Source organism: Piliocolobus tephrosceles, chromosome 10 (assembly GCF_002776525.5).
Source record: "Piliocolobus tephrosceles isolate RC106 chromosome 10, ASM277652v3, whole genome shotgun sequence".
Taxonomy (NCBI): domain Eukaryota; kingdom Metazoa; phylum Chordata; class Mammalia; order Primates; family Cercopithecidae; genus Piliocolobus; species Piliocolobus tephrosceles.
Window position 1 is genome coordinate 98,515,252 of NC_045443.1, and position 25,142 is coordinate 98,540,393.

Sequence of the window (25,142 nt, forward strand, 5' to 3'; positions counted from 1 at the left end):
AATTTTGGGGGCTTTCTATCCCCTTTTCTGAAAATAGACACTTTATTGAGAAGTGTGGCTGAGGTTTGCTTATAGGATCTAAGGAACCTGGCTGCTCTCTTGAACATAACTGAAGCATGGATGAGATAATCAGTCTTCCTATTTGTGAATGGATTTTAGGGGTGGCTGGAAGATAAAATTGTATGGAAAAAGTGGCAAGGGCTGCTTTGGACTTCTGTTTTATTTCTCATTGCATTGAAGGTGAATGTGGTGGCTTTCAGAACAGTTAGTGCTGTGGTTTAGAAATAACACTCTAATTATCCTTCATTTGAATCTCTTCCTCTTTAAGTGGGTTTTTTTAGATGTGTGATGTGAGTTTAGTCAATAGGTGGGGGTGCTTAGGAAAACAAGCTATTTTGGTCCTTGGCAAATGTGGGCATTTGTATCTGTGTTCCTTGCTATCATTTGCTGAGTAACAAAATTATTTTTTTTTCTAAAAATACATACCACATTCTTCTCTTATTTGCATTTGCTTTTCATTTTACTGAGGGACATATACATACACATTTTGATCTATAGGATGAATTTAGAGGGAATTTTCTGAAAAATCATTTTACAACCTTTTGAACACAGAAAGTGAATGAAGAAGAGCCATAAAAAGGCAGCCACAAAGAAAAGCAAATGATTAATTTCTGGAAAAGAGCATTGTGTTTTGTGGAATTTAAAACTGCTTCTTCTGCCTGAGGCTGTTTCAAATAAGTTTATATTTTAGAAACTTGCAGAGATTTAAGTACAGCAATATGCCCCTTATCCATAACTTTGTTTTTCATCATTTCAGTTACAATAAGAATTCTGAGAGAAAGACAGAGAGAAATTGTTCTATTTTACCATTATTGTTATAATTGTTCTATTTTGTTATTAGTTATTGTTGTCAATCTCTTATTGTTCCTAATTTAAAGATTAAATTTTATTATAGGTATGTATGTATAGGAAAAAAGCATATATATACACACACCCACATATCTATATCTATATATCTATATATCTATATCTATATCTATATATCTATATATAGATATAGATATATATATATAGGGTTCAGTACTATCGACAGTTTCAGATATCCACTGGGGGTCTTGGAATATATCCACTGAAGATAGGATGGGATGCTTTAACCATTTAGCTCAGGATCATACAACTATAACTAGTAGAGTTGAGATTTAAAACCTAAGCCCTTCCATGGTGGATAGTCAGTTAATAGTGGGCTTTTACTGGGGTTGATTGTCTGAGTTTGAGCTGACAGGCTGATGCACAAGAGGGGCGGAGTCCTAGCTTTTTTGAAGATTGTCGTTTTGCAAGGGCAATATTCCTTCTCACATTCATCTCAAGCCCTTTATGTATGAAGACTTACCATTCAAGACAAAAGAGTTAACAACATTTAGGGAGGCTGAAAATTGCACCGTTTCTGTTCTATAACGCTGAGTTTGTCTCTTCTCATCTGCAAGAGTCCTTGTCGTCACAACAGACCTCAGCATCTAGGAAATTGGGAGATACCACAGAATTCTGCCTATGTGATTCACCAATCCTTCCTGCTGTTCGAAGCCTTGCAATTCTGAGTTCCAGGCCGTCTTGGGAACTTTTAGTGAAGGGATGCATTATAACTCAGGAGATCATGATCCTACCAATCCTGGAAAACATGGAAGCAATTCTGCCAAAGGAAAGCCATTACTGGCCAAAGCAGTAGAATTATTATTTCCTTTTTTAGACCTCAGAAATATCTGCCTACTGTTAGCCAAATGTGGTTCTCCCATCAGGACCCAGTAAAGAACTTGGCCATTAGGACTACTTAGCATTAATCATTTGAAGGAATAGCTTTAGCCTTATAGTGACTAGTGTGAGTGAATCAATATGTTTAGTCCTGTTAATATGAGCCAAGCTTTCTTCTGTAAAAGAATGAACTTACAACATAATCAGATTTATAGTTGTACACAATACTAATAAAATGACATGTATATTTGTTACACTTACGAAGCATCTTCTATTGTGAATCTTTTTTAGTTTATGCCACACACAAAAAAAGGATTTTGGTAAGTAGTACAAATAATGTTAAAAAAAAAAAGATGGAACTTTTTTTTTCAGAACCAGTAGCATTTCCTGCATGTAAATCTATGGTTTCCAATTTCAGATTCTCCAGAAGAGCTGAACTCATTTCCTTACTCTCTTCTTCAAAGACTTATCTTGAACACTGGCTGATGCCAGCAAAGTCTGTAAGGACAGAATGGACCTCCCTCCTTTCTTTTTTATTTTTATTTTTTTAAGAGACAGGACTCTGTTACCTAGGCTGGAGTGCGGTGGCATGATCGTAGCTCACTTCAGCCTCAAACTCCTGGGCTCAAGTGATCCTCCCACTTCAGTCTCCCAAGTAGACGGGATTACAAGTATGCACCAATATGCCCAGCTAATTTTATTTTATTTTTTTAGAGATGGAGGTCTTGCTATATTGCTCAGGTAGGTCTTGAACTTCTGGTCTCATGCAGTCCTCCTGGCTCAGCCTCCTGCAGCTCTGGGGTTACAGGTGTGAGCCACCATACCCAGCCCTTCCTCCTTTCTTGACACTGTTCTCCATCTTAACATTGTCATAGGAATGCAGAATTCACCTATGGGGAGTTCAATACAAAACTCCCCGTTTAGAAAATGGGGTCTTTGCAGCCTCTTAGGTCCAAAAATATTACATGTGAGGATTTATTTTAGATATGTAGCTCAAGTTTTGAAATATCACTGCTACTTATTCTATTAAAAAATGCTGTGTTTGAGGATTTGTATTAAATACACCTCTCAGGACAGGAACTACCAATTTTTATTTGTAGAGTATAAATAGAATGTAGACAGAAGCTCAGCTCTAGCAACAGTTATTATGAAGTTATTATAGAAAATATCATTTATCCTCTTAAGTCTACTTTACACACTCCCTATCTTTTCTGTGACATGGGGAGGGTAAGAACTGATTTGTCAGACTTTCCTTTATTTTGGTTTCAATATGAAGTAACTATTCTAAGTCCCAAATTACAAGATTTTTAAAGTGGAATTGTTTTTATTTAGCCTAGTCCCCAAACCTGGAATAGTCCCTCATTTTGCAGAGAATGAATATCATATAAAATTTGTAGTGAAGCACCTTGATCTAACATGATGGGCCAAATTATTTGTGTATAATGTCTACAATTTATACTAAAGCCTCCAAAAAATTTTAGTTTCCCATATTTTCAATGAGAAAGATAAGGCTTATTGAGTTTATTATTTAATGAGTGAAGGTCACATAAAAGTAGCATTCAAATCCGGGTTAGTTTAGTGCCAGTATCTCCTTTTTTGATCACTTGTGTTAATTTACACGTATGAGATATGTCTATAATTGATTGAACAAGGAAAGGAATTTTAAATGATTTATTTAAAGTAACTAAACTAAGGCAATCTAATGAAATTACCAAGAATAGTGATTTGGTGAGTGAGTGGAGGGTAAGTGGAGAGTGGCAGTAATGTAAGTTATATTGTCGTGTGTCACAGCAGAAAAACCATATATAGTATATAACATTGGAAAATCATGCAACAGTGGGACACACACATAAAAGGATCCAACAGAGACTCTTAAAAGTCCTGTTTCCACTGAGGAAAAGAATAGGGATTGCAAAAAGGGTAGCTATTGATTTTTATTGTAAGCCCTTTGGTACTTTGAGATTTTGTTTATTATTAGATAAAATTTAACAAGATTTTACTGTAACGGCAAAAAGTTATGATCTATAATATGTCTTTCACAGTAATCTACTGATAACCTATGGAGATTCTTTAAATTGTAGACTAAAAAAATTGGATCTTTTTAGTTTATATTCATTATTGTTATTCATAATATGAAATTGCAGTGAAAGAGCATTAACTGAACAACTAATATGTTCAAGGCCTTGTTCTAGGTTTTATAGGAGATAAAACGGGGATGCAGTTTGATCCCAGGCTTCAATGTGTTACTGTGTAGTTGAGGGTGCTAGCAATGAGGAAGAAATCTAGATATGGAAAACCTAGGAACTTACATTTTCTTTGTCTGCTTCATACTATGCTAGGTACTTTACCTCATTTTTCATAGAAAACATATACGGTAGAAAAGACAAAATATAAACAGCTATGTGAGTTCAAAATATAAAGAGCTATGTGACATATTTGCTAATCAAGAAACTTATGTTTGGAACTCATTTTTGTTGTTGTTGTTTCTCTTGTATAAAAGTGCTTTGGTGCCCTGGAGATTGAGGGTGCAGTGAGCTGCAGTTGAATCATTGAACTCCAGTCTGGGTGACAGAGTGTGACTGTCTAAAAATAAATAAATAAATAAATAAATAAATAAATAAATAAATAAATAAAATAATACCTAACTGTAAGCTAGGTACAGAATGAATTTTTAAAATATTGCTTGTCCAGCTAACGACTTTTTATTAAATGTAAGTGCTGTTACCAAGGTTACAGAATCACAATTAAGTATTGAGTATAATCACTTCTATCTGTAACATATGGGGAAACTTAGAGACAAAATGGAGATCACATGGATTTTGTAGCTATTCTTGGTTTTTTTTTTAATTGTTCAATGTGTTTCCACATCTTTAGGGATCTTCTTAACTTCCCTCTTTAATTTATTTGTTTAGTTTCCTTAGGATTGTACTTAATTGCATGTTAATTCCTGATGCCCAGTGGGGCTGTATTTTAAAGAATCTTCAGTTTGAAAAATACAAAAAGTTAGCTGGGCGCGGTGGCGGGTGCCTGTAGTCCCAGCTACTCAGGAGGCTGAGGCAAGAGAATAGTATCTTTACCATCTTGCCTAGTTTTTCAAATCTTTGTGTTCTGACCCGAAGTCCAAGATATCTGTGGCTATGGCAAAGAACTCAGATTCTTAGTTTTTTAACAATCATAACAAAAAGCTATATGAGTAACAATAAATAAATAAAATCAGAAGTACAAAGTAGACATAGTACATTTTTCTACACTGAAGTCATTTAGTCTCTTTCACTTGGGCATTCTAAGTTAAAGGTGGAGATTGTCGTCTTTGAAGATGCATTGATACACTGATCACTCTCCATTTAGGAAAGCTTACAAAAGTCCTTGTTTTACAGCTCCCTCTCCTTTGTGGTGTTAGACTTAATGAACAGCTTATTGTCAGAAGTTCCAGACCATTACATTATACTCTATGAAAGAGTATTCTGTATTTCTTCTAGAGCAGAGACAGAAAAATACCTTATATTTGGGGGATTCTATGTGTGATCATAATATTTAGCATGAAGAGAATGTTGCATTTTGAAGCTATTTGGTTTACACATTTTAAAAAATTACATGGCCAGGCGCGGTGGCTCACGCCTGTAATCCCAGCACTTTGGAAGGCCAAGGCAGGCAGATCACGAGGTCGGGAGATCAAGACCATCCTGGCTAACATGGTGAAACCCCGGCTCTACTAAAAATACAAAAAGTTAGCCGGGCGCAGTGGCGGGTGCCTATAGTCCCAGCTACTCAGGAGGCTGAGGCAAGAGAATGGCGTGAACCCGGGAGGCGGAGCTTGCAGTGAGCCAAGATCACGCCACTGTACTCCAGCCTGGGTGACAGAGCAAGACTCCGTCTCCAAAAAAAAAAAAAAAAAAAAAAAAATAATAATAATTAATTGCAAAAATAAAAAATTACATGAATTTAGAAAATCTGTTATATGAAATTGGATATTTACCATCTACGGTTTAATATCTGCAATCTTTGTTTTCAGTCGTAAATCCTGAACTCTAAATAATTATTAACCTCTGCTATCCCACTCTTGAATTTTTACAAGTCTTTAAAGTTATAAAATGTTTTATACTAAGGGCAGGTGCAATGATTCACGCCTGTAATCCCAGCAGGCTGAGGCAGGCGGATCACTTGTGGTCAAGAGTTTAAAATCAGCCTGGGAAACATGGAAAAACCCTGTCTCTATACAAAATACCAAAATTAGCCAGGCATGGTGGTGTGCACCTGTAGCCCTTGGCTGCTTGGAGCTGAGGTGGGAAAATTGCTCGAGCCTAGGAGGTTGAGGTTGCAGTAAGCTGTGTTCACAACACTGCACTCCAGCCTAGGTGATAAAGTGAGACTTTGTCTCAAAAAAAATTTGTATTCTCATTGTGAAAACCATAAAAAAGCTAAAGTATAAAACAAAATCTACCCATAATTTCATAGCTGAGAGATAACTTCTGTACCTATTTTGAGTATTTTCTTCCTGTTATATTTTTCTAGTCATATAAATGGGTATGTTTTTTAGTATGCAGTCATGCACTGCATGATGACTTTTTCATCAGTAATGGACCACATAAACCATGGTGGTCCCAATAAGATTATACTGGAGCTGAAAAATTCCTGTCGCCTAGTGATAGCGCAGCTGTGCAATACGTTACTCACATGTTTGTGGTGATTCTGGTGTAAACAAACCTACTGTGCTGCCAGTTGTATAAAAATATAGCACATACAATTATTTACAGTATATAATACTTGACAGTAATAATAAACTACTATGTTACTGGCTTATATACTCTACTTTTTATTGTTATTTTAAAGTATACTCCTTTTACTGATTTTAAAAAAAAAGTTAACTGTAAGATAGCCTCAGGCAGGTCCTTTAGGAGGTATTCCGGAAGAGAGCATTTATATCACGGGAGGTGAGAGCTCCATTCATGTTATTGCCTCTAAGACGTTCCAGTGGAACAAGTGATATTGATAATCCTGACCTTGTGTAGGCCTGGGCTAATGTGTGTGTTTGTATCTTCATTTCTCACAAAAAGAGTTTTTAAAAAGTTTTTAAGTTTAAAACATAGTAAAACATTTACAGAATAAGGATATAAAGAAAAAAATTTTTTTGGAGCTATAAAATGCATTTGTGTTTTAGGCTTAGTGTTATCACAAAAGAGTCAAAAGTTAAAAAAAATCTAAAAGGTTACAAAGTAAAAACTTACCGTAAGATTAATTTATTATTGAAGAAAGAAACATTTTAAAATAAATTTAATGTAGCCTAAGTGTACAGTGTTTATAAAGTCTAGTAATGTGCGATAGTATTTTAGGCCTTCACATTCACTCACCACTCAATGACTCATTCAGAGCAACTTCCATTCCTGCAAGCTCCATTCATGGTAAGTGCCCTATACAGAGAGACCATTTTTTATCTTTCATACTCTATTTTCACTGTACCTTTTCTATGTTTAGATATTCAAATACCATTGTATTACAGTTACAGTAGGTAACTGTATTAGGTAACTGTATTCACTACAGTAACATGCTGTACAGGTTTGTAGCTTAGGAGCAATAGGCTACACCATGTAATCTAAGTATGTGGTAGGCTATACCAACTAGGTTTGTGTAAGTACACTCTACAATGTTTGCACAATGGTGAAATCTCCTACCGATGCATTTCTCAGAAGGTATCCTATCGTTAAGTGAGACATGACTGTACTTGGGACATGTCTCTGCCTATGTATGTATGTATGTATGTATGTATGTATGTATGTATCTATCTATCTATGTACCTACCTACCTATCTATGTATCTATCTAATCTATCTATATTTTTATATTGGTTTTCCTCACTTTTTCATTATAAACAAGCATTTTCCCACATCATTAAATATTCTTTGAAGACAGAATTTAAAGACCTATATGCCTCCTTTATGGTGCTTCTTTTGTGTCTTATACTTCTATACTGTCCTCTCACGTTTAAAAAAATTATCAGAGGTTTTTGTAATCTTTGTTATTAAAAATTCTAGTTATCTAGTAGTCATAGCTACTTCTACCTGAGTTTATGAGCCCCTGACTATTGGGTTTCTATTTAGGAAGTCACTTTTTTTTTAGCTTATGTAATGGGTTTTGTCTTGATCTGAAGTATTAGAACACAGGATCATTTTATTGGATTATGTTGGATTTATTTGGCAAATCCAGTTCTCTTATCTCCAATAGCCTGTGTTTGTGACTGCTTGGATATGGGTGATTTTAAAGACTAGTGAAAAGCATGGATTGTGATTACATCTTTACACTTTAGTAGCTGTGTGACTTTGGGCAAATTACTCCATTGCATCGCACCTTCTTTTCAAGATTAAAGACTAAATGATACCATAAAGTACATAGCGCAGAGCCAGGGTGATATTGAATATTCTTGTTATTTTTCTTGTCATTGTTGTAATTATGAGGTCTTTGGCCATCAAATAGAACAAAGCTGACTAGCCCTAGATGAGACTGAAAAGCATCAGAACTTTTCTTTACCCATTTGAAGTAACTGGCCATGGAAGAAAAAGGCAAATAACCCATTTTAATTCTGGACCAGCAGGAAGGCATGTTTGTCTGTCCTAAGCAACTCTCTCATAGGTAGCTTCAGACTTTGCAGTGAGGCAGCTGCATTAGTGCATCTGAAAAGTTCACTGCTGTGACTGGAATGTTAAACAACAGTTCCTGACAGTCACCGAAATGCATACTGGGGTCTCAAGGAACGGACTTATGACTTCATTTTCATTATTCATGTTGTTCAATACGTAGTCTGTCTCTATATAAATGCAGTGTTGCTTATTATTATGGATGACAATAGTAATACCTGTGGCTGCTATTTATTGAGTGCTGACTACGTGACAACTAAGGTTTTTGTGCATTATCTCATTTAATACTCGTGGCTGCTCTGCGAGGCTGTTATCGTCATCCGTGTTTCATAAAGGAGGAAACTAAAATTTAGAGAGGTTTAGCATTACCTAATAAGAATTTCAACGTTGGTCTCTCTGACTCCAGAATCTGAGCTTATAGCTTTGCTCTTAGCTCTACTGTTTTGGTTTTGTAATTACTGCATAGCCTCATTCATTCGTTCAGCCTGAGAATCTACTTTGTTGAGAATATACTTTGTGCTAGGTCCTGTTCTAAGTGCTTGGGTTATAGCATGCAGACAAAGTCCCTGCCCTCCCAAGGCTTGTTTTCTGTTAACTATAATAGAATATTAAATTACCTTTAGGTGTTTTATTCCTAGAATAAGCATTTGTGTGAGGCTGTGAGTTATCTTATTCTTGAGCTTTAGGAATGTAACTGAAACTTTGTATAAGGCTGAATATACCTCCTAGGCTTAAGAGAGGATTATTTCTACAAAAAAACTGGAAGCTAGGGCATGTTCTGTTTTAGGCATCAGGCTGTTTATTTTAGCACTGACTTTTTAGCCCTGGCCGACTCCTCAAATTGGAGAGATTCTTACTGATTACTTTAAGAAGCTTTTAGAAGGTTTAGAAGGTTTATTGTTTATGATAAAGCTACTTTTTGGTAACTTGGTTTCTTTGACTTCCTTAAATGTTCTGTAGGTGTATGGTACAGCATAAAAACTTTCTTTCTTTAGGACATGCCAAAAATATATCAGACAAACCTAGAACAAGAGGCTTAATTGCTTCATAGAATACATTTTCAAATTCGGATACAGTTGAAAAATAAATGATGAATCAGGGAGGTTTAATTTCCATACTTAAGAATGAATTATTATAATAAGATGATATCTTAAAGTGTTTGTGTTAATGTCACATTTAATCCATGTGGAAGCTGAAAATAATTTTAAATACCCTTAGGTAGAGGCTATGTTCTATTTTTTTTACCTAGGGAATTATCAGTAAATACTATGAAGTATGTATCCTTGTAAAAAACTAGTTGCCTTATTTTTGCATTGGAAATACAAGTGAAACTTTTTGGTCCCATACAATGCAAATGGCTTGTGTATGTTCCTTTTTTTTTTTTTTTAAAGCCCTTTGTCTAAGAAGGAGGATCATTGGCAAACCAGCCAGCTGTTCACTTTGGATTTTGACATAGCTTCTCCTTGGGACACTAATGACAGACTCTCTGATAACCAGTGCAAACTCCATGAATATCTTTCATTTCTCTAGAAGGAGGTGTGGATTTGCAAGGCTACCAGCTGGATATGCAAATACTACCTGACGGGCCAAAGAGTGATGTGGACTTTTCAGAGATTCTTAATGCAATACAAGAAAGTAAGTTTCACTCAAATTTTAAATTCTCCGTGAGAGAAGAAACTATTATAATACTTGGGAGGGGTAATAAACTAGAAACCTTAGATGCCAAGCTTTAAAAAATATTAACAAAATGATGTCTTGAAAGAGATACTGTGCAATATAATTTTGAGACTAGAAGAGATAGTGAAAGTGAGATTTAATTTGTGAAATTAAATCACATAATAGTGGAATTTTTCAAAAGCTATAGCGGAATTTTCAATTCTGCATATTGTATTTCATGTTATAATAGTAAACCTTGAAGTATTGTAAATTTTTAGATTTCTTGATTAATCATAATCAAAGAAAAACCTTTAAGAAACCAAAATACAATTCCTCTGCTCAAATGGAAGTCATAAGAGGGAAATGTTGATGGAGCAAAGTGAAATCAGGAACTACTTCTGCAAAATGAGTATCTGGAGTCATTGATGATTGGCTGCATGCAAGAAGTGAACCCTCATTTTCTAAGCATTTTGAGTAATCAATGTTTGCTCTTCTTTGAGTATTTTACTTCTGTTTTATAGCTTTCACTCAGAATTTTATCAGAATCAACACATTTACTCAAGTTAAATATTTAGCACTGAGGATGGGTGATGCGGTGTCTCATACTAAGTCATTACCGTTGATATTTCGTTATCAGAGCCCTAATTCTAGATGATGAAGCTCCTCTTTTAAGATCAAATAATTTATCTCGTGGGATTTGAGGGACTTTGATGTGAAGAACATTGCATAAACAACCATTGCATTTTTTTCATAATTCTAGTTTTGGGACACTGCATTTTCTTTTATTATTATTATTATACTTTAAGTTCTAGTGTACATGTGCACAATGTACAGGTTTGATACATAGGTATACATGTGCCATGTTGGTTTGCTGCACCCATCAACTCATCATTTATATTAGATATGCCTCCTAATGCTATCCCTCCACCATCCCCCGATGCCCACGACAGGCCCCTGTGTGTAATGTTCCCTGCTCTGTGTCCAAATGATCTCATTGTTCATTTCCCACCTATGAATGAGAACATGCGGTGTTTGCTTTTCCATCCTTGTGATCATTTGCTAAGAGTGATGGCTTCCAGCTTCATCCAAGTCCCTGCAAAGGGCATGAACTCATCATTTTTTATGGCTGCATATTATTCCATGGTGTATATGTGCCACATTTTCTTAATCCAGTCTATCATTGACGGATATTTGGGTTGGTTCCAAGTCTTTGCTATTGTGAATAGTGCCACAATAAACATACATGTGCATGTATCTTTATAGTAGCATGATTTATAATCCTTTGGGTATATGCCCAGTAATTGGATGGCTGGGTCAAATGGTATTTCTAGTTCTAGATGCTTGAGGAATTGCCAGACTGTCTTCCACAATGGTTGAACTAATTTACACTCCCACCAACAGTGTAAAAGTGTTCCTATTTCTTCACATCCTCTCCAGCATCTGTTGTTTCCTGACTTTTTAATGATTGCCATTCTAACTGGTATTAGATGGTATCTCATTGTGGTTTTGATTTGCATTTCTCTGCTGGCCAATGATGATGGGCATTTTTTCATGTGTCTGTTGACTGCATAAATGTCTTATTTTGAGAAGTGTCTGTTCATATCCTTTGCCCACTTTTTGATGGGGTTGTTTTTTTCTTGTAAATTTGTTTTACAAGAAAAACAAATTTACCTACCTACCTTTGTACCTACCTACAAAGGTAGGTTCTGGATATTAGCCCTTTGTCAGATGGGTAGATTGCAGAAATTTTCTCCCACTCTGTAGGTTGCCTCTTCACTCTGATGGTAGTTTCTTTTGCCATACAGAAGCTCTTTAGTTATATCCCATTTGTTGATTTTGGCGTTTGTTGCCATTGCTTGTGATGTTTTAGTCATGAAGTCCTTGCCCATGCCTAGGGACATTGCATTTTCTTGTTACTTTTCTTATGAATAATTTTATGCTTTTTTAGTTATCCCCATTTATCATTATACTGTCCTCTTGACCTTATGAGATAATTATTACCTCCACCTTACAAATGGAACAACTGAGAGTGGGAGAAATTAAGTGACAACAGAACATGATAATAATGGAGACCAGACTACAATGATGACTGTTTGTTCCTTCATTTAATTCCTTCATGAATATGCTCAGTACAGAAATTAAACACATTGAGGTGAAGGATCCTGAAACTGAAGTTGATGCTACTTTTAAAAGAAATGTTTTTAGCAAAGACTATAAGGGGACCAGCTATTTATTCTGGTTGAGCAATCCCTTTATATTACACTAATGAATAAAAGAGAAAAAATATCCACAGGAGAATAAAAATCAAATTATTAGACGTTGGAGAGAAAATAACTTTTCATGGAAAGTTATAAAATTATGTAATTACTTCACTTGATTTGAAAGATGATAGGTCGTACAGTGCTCAAAGAGTTTAAATTTTTTTCAATAAATGATAAAAGTCAGCTTCCATGCAAGTGCTAGAGATGAACTTACATTTAAGGAGGGGGAGCTAAAATGAACTTACATCAAAATGAACTTAAGGTTAGTAAGGTACTATTTTTATGGTAATTTTTATTACCAGATCTTAGTAAAGACATGTTTGTATCTGATGTTAACTGTTCTGTAGTTTAGAAGGGTGACCTCTCTATGAACAGGTACAGGAGTATAAATTTATGAGTGCTTAACAGAAAAAAAAGGAAATGTTACTTGACTTTAAAATGCAAATCCAGCCCTTTATAAGTTTATGCGTTTTCTACTGCTTTGGAACTAATTTATTTTCTTATTGCAAACAAGTTTTGTGCTAATTAGACTTGAGAAGCTGCCCACATGGGCTGGGTCATTTCTGGAAGGAAAGATTTGGGGCCATTCAGTCTCTATCTAGGTTCCAAATGTGATCGAAATTTTTAGCCAGTTCATGGAAATCTCCAAGCATAAAAATAGGTAGCTTGGTACTTTAAGGGACTGTGCCTTAGATTAGCATTTCTGGAAAGCTTTGAGAGACCATCATTAAGTATGTAAAGAATATAGAATTCTACAACTGGCCCCAGTGTGTGATGTTCCCCTCCCTGTGTCCATGTGTTCTCATTGTTCAACTCCCACTTATGAGTGAGAACATGCAATGTTTGGTTTTCTGTTCTTGTGTTAGTTTGCTGAAAATGATGGTTTCCAGCAACATCCATGTCTTGTCAAAGGGTGGGGGCCTGGGGGAGGGCTGGCATTAGGAGAAATACCTAATGTAGATGATGGGTTGATGGGTGCAGCAAACCACCATGGCACGTGTATACCTATGTAACAAACCTGCACATTCTGCACGTGTACTACAGAGCTTAAAGTATAATAATAATAAAAAAAAATATGGAATTCTGAATATCCGTCTAATTCCTCTCCTTTTTGTTAAGATTAACAAGATGATGGAAAATTTTCACTTTTTTCTTCAAATGTTGTGACTATATATATGTGTATGCACTATATATACATACATATATACATACATATATACACACACACATATATATGAGACCTTCAATATCAAGCTAGAAGTGCGTGTGTGCGTGCTTACATGTGTGTATTTGTGTGTGTTTCAAACATTTCTTGAGTGTCTGGGGTAGACCAGCCATGATGGTGTTTTCCCAAAGTATCTCTTTTCAATCTTAACCCTAAGTAATAATGGATAAGATTTTCTTCATTTTAAAGGTGAAAAACCTGAATATAGCTCCCCAAGAATATATGGTTTCTATGGGATACAGTCAATTTTTAATTGTATGTTAGTCCTTGTTCTGCTAAATACTAAATTAAATAAAAATGATTATGAAAAATGAACTACTTTGTATTTTTAAAATTGTATTATATTTTCACATCTTGATGCAAGAATATCACCACCATGCTTCTGCAGTGTAAAATACACTGACAATATTTTATCTTTTAGTGTGCATACCCTAAGTATAGCCTCATCTATTCTAAAGATGTCTCAGAGTGGCTGGCCATTCTCAAGTGGTTTTTCAAATCCTCCATATTAGATGTATAGCTTATAAAAAAGAAAAGAGTTATTTTAATCATCCATCCATCTCGCCTGTCATGTGTCAGATACTGTGCTAGGCATAATACCTTAAGGCAATGGTGAATGTTTGGCACAAAGTCTAATTTATGAAAAATAAAAACATTTTCAGATCACATCTTGTTTTGGTGTTCAATACGAAAACAACTTGATTGCTTTTTAGGAAAAGGCGTTTACATGTGAAAGTATAACAAGGGTGTGTGTGTGTGCGTGTACGTGTGTGTGTGTGCATGTGTGTTTCTTTTCCTTGATGTTATTTGTCCCTTCCTCTCTATTGTCACCCTCTCACCCTTCACTCTCCATTCCAAGATGGTAGCCAGGTCCCTTGAACTCCTTTGTTTCAGCAGAGTTTTGTGTTACTTTAAGTTCCTGCCTTTTGTTTTCTGAAAGCCTGAGCTTCCAAGACTGATGCTCCATTGGAAGAAGAAATTGCAAGAGAGTTGCCCTGTAGAGGGAGCCAGGCTTTTGGTAGGGTGAATGGAAAGGGAGGGAATGGCTATGTTGCTTGCCTGGGAGACTGCATGGGAGCCACATGAACTGTCAGTCACACAGAGAGTTCCTGGCCTGAGAAAGGAACTTAGGAGTCTCTGGGAAGGGGGCAGTCTCATCCTCCTGTTTCTTTGTTTTATCTCCAGTGCCTTGAACACAGCATGGAGTGTGGTAGGTGCTTACTAATATTTGTTAGTGACTGAGTGAATGTGTGGAGTCACTGGAGACTTGAAAAGCGGGCAGCTCAGTGGTAACCAGTGTATCTTGGACACCTGACTGGTCTCTCTAAATGTTCTGCTCTCTACAAAACTCCTAGGACCTTAGCACAGTTCTGGATACATGAGGCAGGAAAGTGGAAGTGTCAGCAATAACTGAAATTAAATTGTCCACGAAGCCAGTGGAATAGGAACTTGGAGATAGATTTAGTTTGATGCAATGATAACAATATTACCATGCAATATGCAATTCCTACTCTTGAGTTCATCCAGTAACATTCAAACCCTCCATCCGTGGTTTAAGGAGTGGGGTGCCTACTCAAATCTTATGTACAGTAGCATCTATTGTAACAAAACAAACAAACAAAAAGAAAAACACTGCTTTTTTAATCACCAAAGTTTTCAAATCTGAACATTTTAAGAGGTAAGCATTTAAAAATATTTCCTTCTGAAATTTGATTGAGAATCATGTCTTAAAGCTCTGCAGTTCATGAATCAGGCATATGTATGTGTGTATGTATATGAGCATTTATTACATTAGCTAGCTACTATGAAGCATATCATTCAAAAGTTACACTGAACTTTTTCATTCTTGCTTTAAATTATTTTCAATGTCCATCCCTCTTAAGAGACCATTCATGCCCCTACCATTTGTTGCCCACCCCTCTTGTTTTGTTCCTAGTTTTTCCTTTCTTGATTCCCAGCATATCGGGGTATAGACTGTAGGGACACTCTTGAGTGGCATCCATACCCTGAAAGACATGATTGTGTTGCATTCCATCAGGTTCTGATGAAGGAAAGAGGGCACAAGATAGTGTTTGCAATGAGAACTAAGGTGTTACAAGGATTGTGGGATCGTTGTTATCCTGTGGACTGTTTGTGCTTGCACGTGTGTCTACATAATCATATGGCTGTGCCTACATTAGGGGTGGTGTGTGCTTTCGTGGCTGAGGAGACTGAATCATTTCTCAGTGACACTGAGTGAGTCACTTTGAATCTAATTCTTTAGATTTCCAATTTTATTTTTAACCTGCACGGTCATGCCATTTCAGAGGAGCAGATGGCAGGGTATGTGGGTATGGGGGTGAGCGGGGGGCTGGCATATATATTGAGCAGGTAGTCTTTTCTGGCAATTTTGTGGCTGACCTTTTACCTATGTTATTTTATTTAGTCTTAAACTCTCTTTGCCTTAATTTCCACATCTGTAAAAGGAAAATAGTAATAGTACATCTATATAAAGCCTTTAAGATAGTGCCTGGTACACAGTCAGGGGTGTATAAGTGTTGGCTGCCACCTTTGTCTTTATTCCTCAATCATTCATCCTGTCTGGGAAATTGTATTTCCATATTTAGAAGATAAAGAAATTAAAGCTTTAATAAGTTAAATATCCCAATCTAATAGCTAATAAGTGGAAGGGCTGGCATTTGAACTCAGGTCTGTCTGAATCCAAAGCTCATGCTCTTTCCAAAGAAGGTGAAATTATGGTCAGTAGACTTGAAGGATCTTTTATGCAGAGCATGAATGACCTCACTTTATGTTATGAAAAAGTCGCCAAGTCTAACAAATGAGCAAAGATTGAATTAGGCACACAGTTCTTCTCTAAATATCATTCCCAGGACTATAAGAGGTGCCATCATCATTATTTACCTTGCTATAGAAGTAACCAAGGCGTCCACCTTTTCTTTACAATGAAGCAGTAGTAAGAGAAGCTCTTCTTAGCAAATATGCTAAATCAGAAACGAGTAATGATCTCAGCCCCATTGCAGTGTGCTGGGGGTACATACAGTACCATCATCTGTGCTGTTTTATAAACATTGCCATTATTGAGTCAGGCAATGACAATGACATCTTTTATATTTTAATTTTTAATTTTGGTGGGTACATAGTAGGTGTATATATTTGTGGGGCACATGAAATATTTTGATACAGGCATACAATGTAATAATCACATCAGTGTAACTGGGGGTATCCACCACCTCAAACATCCATTCTTTCTTTGTGTTACAAACAATCCAATTATAATTTTAGTTTTAAATGTACAATAAGTTATTATTGACTCTAGTTACCCTGTTGTGCTATCAAATACTAGATCTTATTCTTTCTATCTAATTATATTTTTGTACCCATTAACCATGCGCACCTCTCTTCCGCTCTACTACTCTTCCCAGCCTCTGGTAACCACCATTCTACTCTCTATTTCCATGAGTTCAATTGTTTTTAATTTTTTGCTCCCACAAATAAGAACATACAAAATTTGTCTTTCTGTGCCTGGCTTATTTCACTTAGCATGATGACCTCCAGTTCCATCCATATTGTTGCAAGTGACAGGATCTCATATTTTTATAACTGAATAGTACTGCGTTGTGTGTATGTACCGCCATTTTCTTTACCTGTTCATCTGTTGATGGACACTTAGGTTCCTTCCAAATCTTGGCTATTGTGAATAGTGCTGCAGTAAACATGAGAGTGCAGAGAGCTAGTATACTGATTTCCTTTCTTTGGGGTATATACCCAGAAGTGGAATTGCTGGATCATATGGAAGTTCTATTTTTAGTTTTTTCAGGAACCTCCAAACTGTTCTTCATAGTGGTTGTACTGATTTACATTCCCACCAACAGTGTGTGAGGGTTCCCTCTTCTCCACATCCTTGCTAGCAGTTGTTATTGCCTGCCTTTTAGATAAAAGCCATTTCAGCTGAGGTGAGCCCTGATTTCCAACTTTATTTTACAATGAAATGACATCTCATTATGAAATCTGAACATTTTACAATGAGATATCTCATTGTAGTTTTTATCTGCATTTCTCTGATGATCAGTGATGTTGAGCACCTTTTTATGTGCCTGTTGCCATTCGTATGTCTCCTTCTAAGAAATGTCTTATTCAGACATTTTGCCCATTTTTATTTGGATTATTAGATGTTTTTCCTCTAGAGTTGTTTGAGCTCCTTATATACTCTGGTTATTAATCCCTTGTCAGATGGATAGTTTGCAAATATTTTCTCCCAATCTGTGGGTTGTCTCTTCACTTTGTTGATTGTTTCCTTTGCTGTGCAGAAGCTTTTTAACTTGATGAGATCCCATTTGTCCATTTTTGCTTTGGTTGCCTGTGCTTGGGGGAAGTCTTTTCCCAGTCCAATGCTCTGGAGAGTTTCTCTAATGTTTCCTTTTAGTAGTTTCTTAGTGTGAGGCCTTAGATTTAAGTCTTTAATCCATTTTGGATTTGATTTTTGTATACGGTGAGAGATAGGGGTCTAGTTTCATTTCTGCGTATGGATATCCAGTTTTCCCAGCATCACTTGAAGAGACTGTCCCTTCTGCAATGTATGTTCTAGGCACCATTGTCAAAAATGAATTTACTATAGATGTATGGATTTGTTTTTTGGTTCTCTGTTCTGTTCCACTGATCTGTGTTTCTGTTTTTATGCCAGTTCCATATAGAAATTAGTTTTAAATGAATATTTTTTTTAATCTCATGACTTTTTGTTTGTTTGCAGAAGCATATTTTAAATCTCAATAACTTTCTGTGGCAGAAGGAAGGTTCCTGCTGTCATGTCTGTAATAACTAGAACCCCAGGTTTTCTTTAGGGAGATGTCAACACACCATTTAATTGTTGCCAGAACACACTAGCAAAAGTTTCTAAACTTTTGTAAAAGCAGTAAAATGTGTTTCTTCCTCAGTATATGATCAACAGATAACTTCAATATACAAAACAGAAACTGAGTTGTTTGGTATAGATAGGGGTAGAAGGTGAGCCTTGCCCACTCAGTTGTCTCTCTGTCCTCTGCATGGCCCCTGAAACTCCTCAAAAGGGCAGTAGGGTTCCAGAGAACAGAGACTGAAAACTGCTGGCCTATTAGAAGGGAGTAACAGTGAAGGAAGCATTATGTCCTTTCTAATTGCTTTATTTATTTATTTTGAGTTTTTAAACTTAAACCCCCCTTTTTCTCATTGCTAAACCAGGCAGCCTTTGCCTTAGGAATGCTGTCAAGATGCCTTTGAAGAGTAATGCGCATCTAGAGAGTCTTGGTCTTGCTCGTGTCATATACATGCTAAATAGTGTCTAGTTCTTAAAACCCCAGCCTAAGGTATTCAAAGTTGTATTGTGTCTTTGTATTTCCCTGAATTTTTAAAACAATAATGGATCTATTTGTTAAATTTTAGAAAGTTGTCAGAGCTGTCAGGCTACAGATATAAAGTCTAGCTTTATTCAGATAAATGTTGAAATGGCAACAAGATAATTGCTTGGTGGTTAAATGACTTCCCATTCTTAAAAGCCAAACATGATTTAAGAACAGTAGAATGCTTCCCGCAAAAACAAAAGCCAGCTAGAAATGGCATGGATTCGGGGTCTGAAGTGGATGAAAATTCATCTTTGTCACTTATTCGCTGCATGGCTACACTTAGCATTTCTGAACTTGGCTTCTTTATCATAATACTTGTCTCATAGGTTGTTTTGAGAATGAAATGAGAAAATAGACCTGAAAATCATTAACACACAGCAGGCTGTCAATAAACTGTAATCCCTATCTTTGTCTCCCTTCCCACTTCCTTCATATTTAATCGCTGTGATTCTAAGAGAGAAGTAGACATTTTCAAGCCATCTTACTAAGGTAATCAGAATAAGAAAAAACTAAAAATTGGTATAATCCTACATTTAGCTTTTATTTATCTTAAAATGCATATTGAGTGTCTCCTACTTGGTAGCCCTTATGCCAAATTGGAGCTACCTTAGCTCTTCACCTTAAAGGGACCTTAGTCTAAAGACATGGAGTGGACTTGTTATAAAACAATCTGATAAGTGTTAAAATTGAGATATAAACAATTTTTTGCCTTCTAAAATATTCCTGGAGGTGTTCTTTTTTTTTAAGTGATACTTTGAGGTCAGTATGTAATCCCTTGAGAATTCTGAGTATTACATGCAATAACTTTGAACTTAGGACAAAAATAGTATAATGAACTGGTGCTCTGGAGAATAAATATAGATACTTGGATTATGCTGCAAAGCCCTCTTGGTGTCTTCTTCAATGACCTGTAATTTCACCTTCTTTTTTCTCCATATGAAATTTCTGAGATTAAAGTACTTCTATACTGTAATATCAAGGTGGGGTTATTTTGCTACATTTGGAAAATAGGAGAGAAGTAAAGCAAAGAGCAATGAATCAGAGTCTTTGAATTTTTTTGGTCGTATTTCTTACTGTCTTCTAGCTATTTCTAAAATACACTTACCGTTTTTTTTTTTTTTGGTTTTTTTTTTCATTGCCTTTATAGCATTGATTCCCAAACTTTGTTCTCTTGCCTGGAAGTGTGAGGGCTTCCCACTCATGTCATGTCCAGCACTTAACTCTAAATCTTGGTTCAATGAACAAATGACAGAAAATAATTCATTAATTAATTTGTTCATTTATTTGAGTCCTTGCAATATATTTGTGATCTCTTATCCATAGGAAATTAACAATAGCTAACATCTCAAATGATTTTCACTAGAGGAATAATTGAAATAATTGCAAATGTTTGATTTGATTAGTAGATTCAGTATTGCCACAGTAAATTCACCTTTTCATCATGTAAAGATCACAACCATCTGCCTGCCTGCTGGTCCTCCCCTGACTTTTCTGCTCTGCCTCCATCCTGGAATGATATAAACAGAGCCAGCCCTCATAAATCTCTGAGTTTGATGCTTTACTCAGACTCTTTAGCTGATTTTTGGTCTCCCAGGCAATTTAAGGTCCTTGATCCTCGTTTTTCACTTATAATATGTGAGTCCTTGTTGTTTTGTTCCCAAGTCGTTTTTTAGGCTTAGCTTCTAATCTTTGCAATAGGGAATCATTTGAGTATCTCCCTTGCCTTCCCAAATGCATGGTATACACCTGCCCTGACCAGTCTGTACTGCGTAATTCTGTTCACACAACCCTTCCTGGGTCTGAATGAATTGCAGATCTGTTACTTGAGTTGCATAATAGTTTTGAATTTTCTCTCCTTCTTGTCATTCTTTTTTTTTCCATTTTTTAAAAAATTATACTTTAAGTTCTAGGGCACATGTACACAACGTGCAGGTTTGATACATAGGTATACATGTGCCATGTTGGTTTGTTGCACCCATCAACTCATCATTTACATTAGGTATTTCTCCTAATGCTGTCCCTCCCCTAGACCCCCACCTCTCAGCAGGCCCCGGTGTGTGATGTTCCCCACCCTGTGTCCAAGTGATCTCATTGTTCAGTTCCCACCTATGAGTGAGAACATGTGGTGTCTGGTTTTCTGTCCTTGTGATCACTTGCTGAGAATGATGGTTTCCAGCTTCATCCATGTCCCTGCAAAGGACATGAACTCATCCTTTTTTTATGGCTGCATAATATTCTATGGTGTATATGTGCCACGTTTTCTTAATCCAGTGTATCATCGGTGGGCATTTGGGTTGGTTCCAAGTCTTTGCTATTGTGAATAGTGCCGCAATAAACATACGTGTGCATGTGTCTTTATAGCAGCATGATTTATAATCCTTTGGGTATATACCCAGTAGTGGGATGGCTGGGTCATATGGTACATCTAGTTCTAGATCCTTGAGGAATCGCCACACTGTCTTCCGCAATGGTTGAACTAGGTTACACTCCCACCAACAGTGTAAAAGCATTCCTATTTCTCCACATCCTCTCCAGCATCTGTTGTTTCCTGACTTTTGAATGATTGCCATTCTAACTGATGTGAGATGATATCTCGTTGTGGTTTTGATTTGCATTTCTCTCATGACCAGTGATGATGAACATTTTTTCATGTGTCTGTTGGCTGCATAAATGTCTTATTTTGAGAAGTGTCTGCTCATATCCTTTGCCCACTTTTTGATGGGGTTGTTTTTTTTCTTGTAAATTTGATTGAGTTCTTTGTAGATTCTGGACCTTAGCCCTTTGTCAGATGGGTAGATTGCAAAATTTTTCTCCCATTCTATAGGTTGCCTGTTCACTCTGATGGTAGTTTATTTTGCCGTGCAGAAGCTCTTTAGTTTAATTAGATCCCATTTGTCAATTTTGGCTTTATTCGCCATTGCTTTTGGTGTTTTAGTCATGAAGTCCTTGCCCATGCCTTTGTCCTGAACGGTATTGCCTAGGTTTTCTTCTAGGACTTTTATGGTTTTAGGTCCAACATTTAAGTCTTTAATCCATCTTGTATTAATTTTTGTATAAGGTGTAAGGAAGGGATCCAGTTTCAGCTTTCTACATATGGCTAGCCAGTTTCCCCAGCACTGTTTATTAAATAGGGAATCCTTTCTGCATTTCTTATTTTTGTCAGGTTTATCAAAGATCAGATGGTTGTAGATGTGTGGTGTTATTTTTCAGGACTCTATTCTGTTCCATTGGTCTATCTCTCTGTTTTGGTACCAGTATCATGCTGTTTTGGTTACTGTAGCCTTATGGTACAGTTTGAAGTCAGGTAGCATGATGCCTCCAGTTTTGTTCTTTTTGCTTAGGATTGTCTTGACAATGCAGGCTCTTTTTTGGTTCCATATGAACTTTAAAGTAGTTTTTTCCAATTCTGTGAAGAAAGTCATTGGGAGCTTGATGGGGATGGCATTAAATCTATAAATTACCTTGGGCAGTATGGCCATTTTCATGATAATTATTCTTCTGACCCATGAGCATGGAATATTCTTCCATTTGTTTTGTGTCCTCTTTTATTTCTTTGAGCAGTGGTTTGTAGTTCTTCTTGAAGAGGTTCTTCACTTCTCTTGTAAGTTGGATTCCTAGGTATTTTATTCTCTTTGTAGCAATTGTGAATGGGCGTTCACTCATGATTTGGCTCTCTCTTTGTCTATTATTGGTGTATAAGAATGCTTGTGATTTTTGCACGTTGATTTTGTATCCTGAGACTTTGCTGAAGTTGCTTATCAGCTTAAGGAGATTTTGGGCTGAGACAGTGGGGTTTTCTAAATATACAATCATGTCATCTGCAAACAGGGACAATTTGACTTCCTCATTTCCTAATTGAATACCCTTTATTTCTTTCTCTTGCCTGATTGCCCTGGCCAGAACTTCCAATACAATGTTGAATAAATGTGGTGAGAGGGGGTATCCTTGTCTTGTGCCTGTTTACAAAGGGAATGCTTCCAGTTCTTGCCCATTCAGTATGATATTGGCTGGGGGTTTGTCATTAATAGCTCTTATTATTTTGAGCTACATTCCACCAATACCTAGTTTATTGAGAGTTTTTAGCATGAAGTGCTGTTGAATTTTGTCAAAGGCCTTTTCTGCATCTATTGAGATAATCATGTGGTTTTTGTCATTGATTCTGTTTATGTGATGGATTACGTTCATTGATTTGCATATGTTGAACCAGCCTTGCCTCCCATCCTTCTTGTCATTCTCAATGGACTTCTCAGAGTATTCGACTCTCTTTCTCATTTAATGAACCTAACAGCAAGATTCTACCAGGCAAATAATTATCGAACATTTTTCTATTTAGGTGAAGAAGTCTAAGGAGGGTGATGGGATTCATTCACAAGTGACCCTGTTTGGATGAACAGCATCTTTGTGATGTTTGTGTCCGTGGATGGAAAGGCCTCACTCCTGCTCTGACTGAACAGTGAACTCTCAGAGCGGGGCCGTGCCTGGGATGTCCAGTACTTCAGCCCCGTTTCCTAGCTCAGCTCAGTGTCTGCCCGTGGTAGGCACTGAATAAATACTTATTGATTAAAATTTATTTTTAAAAATTGGTTAACGTTGAAAGTTGAGAGTTGCTTTTTTCTTCTTAGAGAATCAATGTAAGTTTGAATCAAAGATTTTATTTGGTTTCTAAAACTTACCTTGTAGTTATAGCTGATAATATCAGAAACAGTGATGAAATATGGATGAAGGGCACATGGTTTTTATGCCTGTGGAGTGTTTATATGGTCTAGAGTCTTCTTACTGACCATGGGTTCAGCTGGGCATTCTCTCACAGCAGACTATCTAATCTCTGCTGAAGATACTAAGTGGCTGGCAGGCGATAAGGTTGGCTTAATATCACCTATTCTCTAATAGATCGCCATGACCGACTGATTTTCCTGAGCTTAAGTGGCAGCAGCCCCATGACTTCCAGACAGTGATTCTGATGGGAAAGAAAGAGCTCTCTCCCTTTCCCAAGTTAGCTGCTGCTTCTAGAATCAAATCCCTTGGGCCTTTCATGAAAAGTAGGAATTCTCAACTTCAGCACCTAATTAATATTCTGGGCTTGATCACTCTGTGGTAGGTGCTGTCCTGTGCATTGTAGGATGTTTAGTAGCATCCCTGGCCTCTACTCACTGAATACCACTTTCACTGTCCCCCTCTCCCCAGTAATGACAATAAAAATATCTCCAAACCATGTCAAGTGTGGTCTGGAAGACAAAATTGGTCCCAGTTGAGAGCCATGGACATGGAGGGCATTGTTGAACTGATTGTGCCAGTGTCAGAAAGTAATATTGATAGAAGATGACCTGGTATTTTCTATCTTTGGCAAAAGCCTGGGGGATACATATATATATCAAGAGTTTCTCGTTAGTATGAGCCAGTTACCTAGACATGAACCTCAGTGTCCTTATTAGTTTCCCTTTTATCTCACAACCCATCCCAAACCATTTCTCGTAACAACCATTCCAACTTGTAAATATCTCTTCTGCCTCCTTATATTGATAAGACCAAAATACTCACTTTAAGCTCCCAGAGTCTAGCTAGAATCAACAAATCAGCATTTGTTGTGGGTCTGCCATGTGTCAGCCACCCTGCTAATATGCACATTGATCTAATCCTCTTTGCCACCCTGAGAGAGAAGTTTGCTATTCCTGTCTTACCGGTGAGGAAACAGAAGCACATATTTATACAGCTAAGTGGCAGTGTTCAGAATAGGGAGCAGGTCTTCTGACTTGGTTAAATGATATTTTTATCTTATTGTTCAAATCTCATCAACATTGACTTGAAATTTAATTTAATCACTGTATGCTTGAAAATTTAATCACATTACTTGAAACTGTGGAGTCCTGGCTTGTGAATAAGAATCATGTTAGGAAAACCATATGCAAAGTCCCAGAACCATAGAATGTTAGAGGAAAAGGGCTCTCAGGTATCATTACATTGTGACCATCTTAAGGTCATCATTCTGTCATTCTGTGTTGAAGGCTTACTCTGTGCCAGAGCCTCTGTACATCAATCAAGACGGACAAGGTCCTTGCTCTATGGAACTTACATTGTAATAAGGTAAACATCCTGTAAACAAGTCTAATAAATAAGTGAACAAATAAGATAATTACAGATTGTGTTAAGTGCTGGGAAGGAAACGAACAATGAGAGGAGAATAATTATGGGAGGGAGATCTTTTTACATTCAGTGGTCAGGGAAGTTGTCTTTGATCTTGACACCTTCCAAAA

At 36.7% G+C, this 25,142-nt stretch overlaps 1 protein-coding gene across 3 annotated transcripts in view; it reads left to right on the plus strand.

The window, feature by feature from the left end:
• The window catches only part of ANO4 (anoctamin 4), a 325,972-nt gene that overhangs the window by 116,022 nt on the left and 184,808 nt on the right, over positions 1-25,142 (plus strand). For 2 of the 3 annotated variants that reach the window (XM_023185625.2, XM_023185780.1), the window contains one exon: positions 9,905-10,009. The exons of the other annotated variant lie outside the window; for it this stretch is intronic. In XM_023185625.2, the coding sequence (XP_023041393.1) occupies positions 9,905-10,009 (105 nt within the window). The remainder of the gene's footprint in view (positions 1-9,904; positions 10,010-25,142) is intronic. 3 annotated transcript variants of the gene reach the window in all.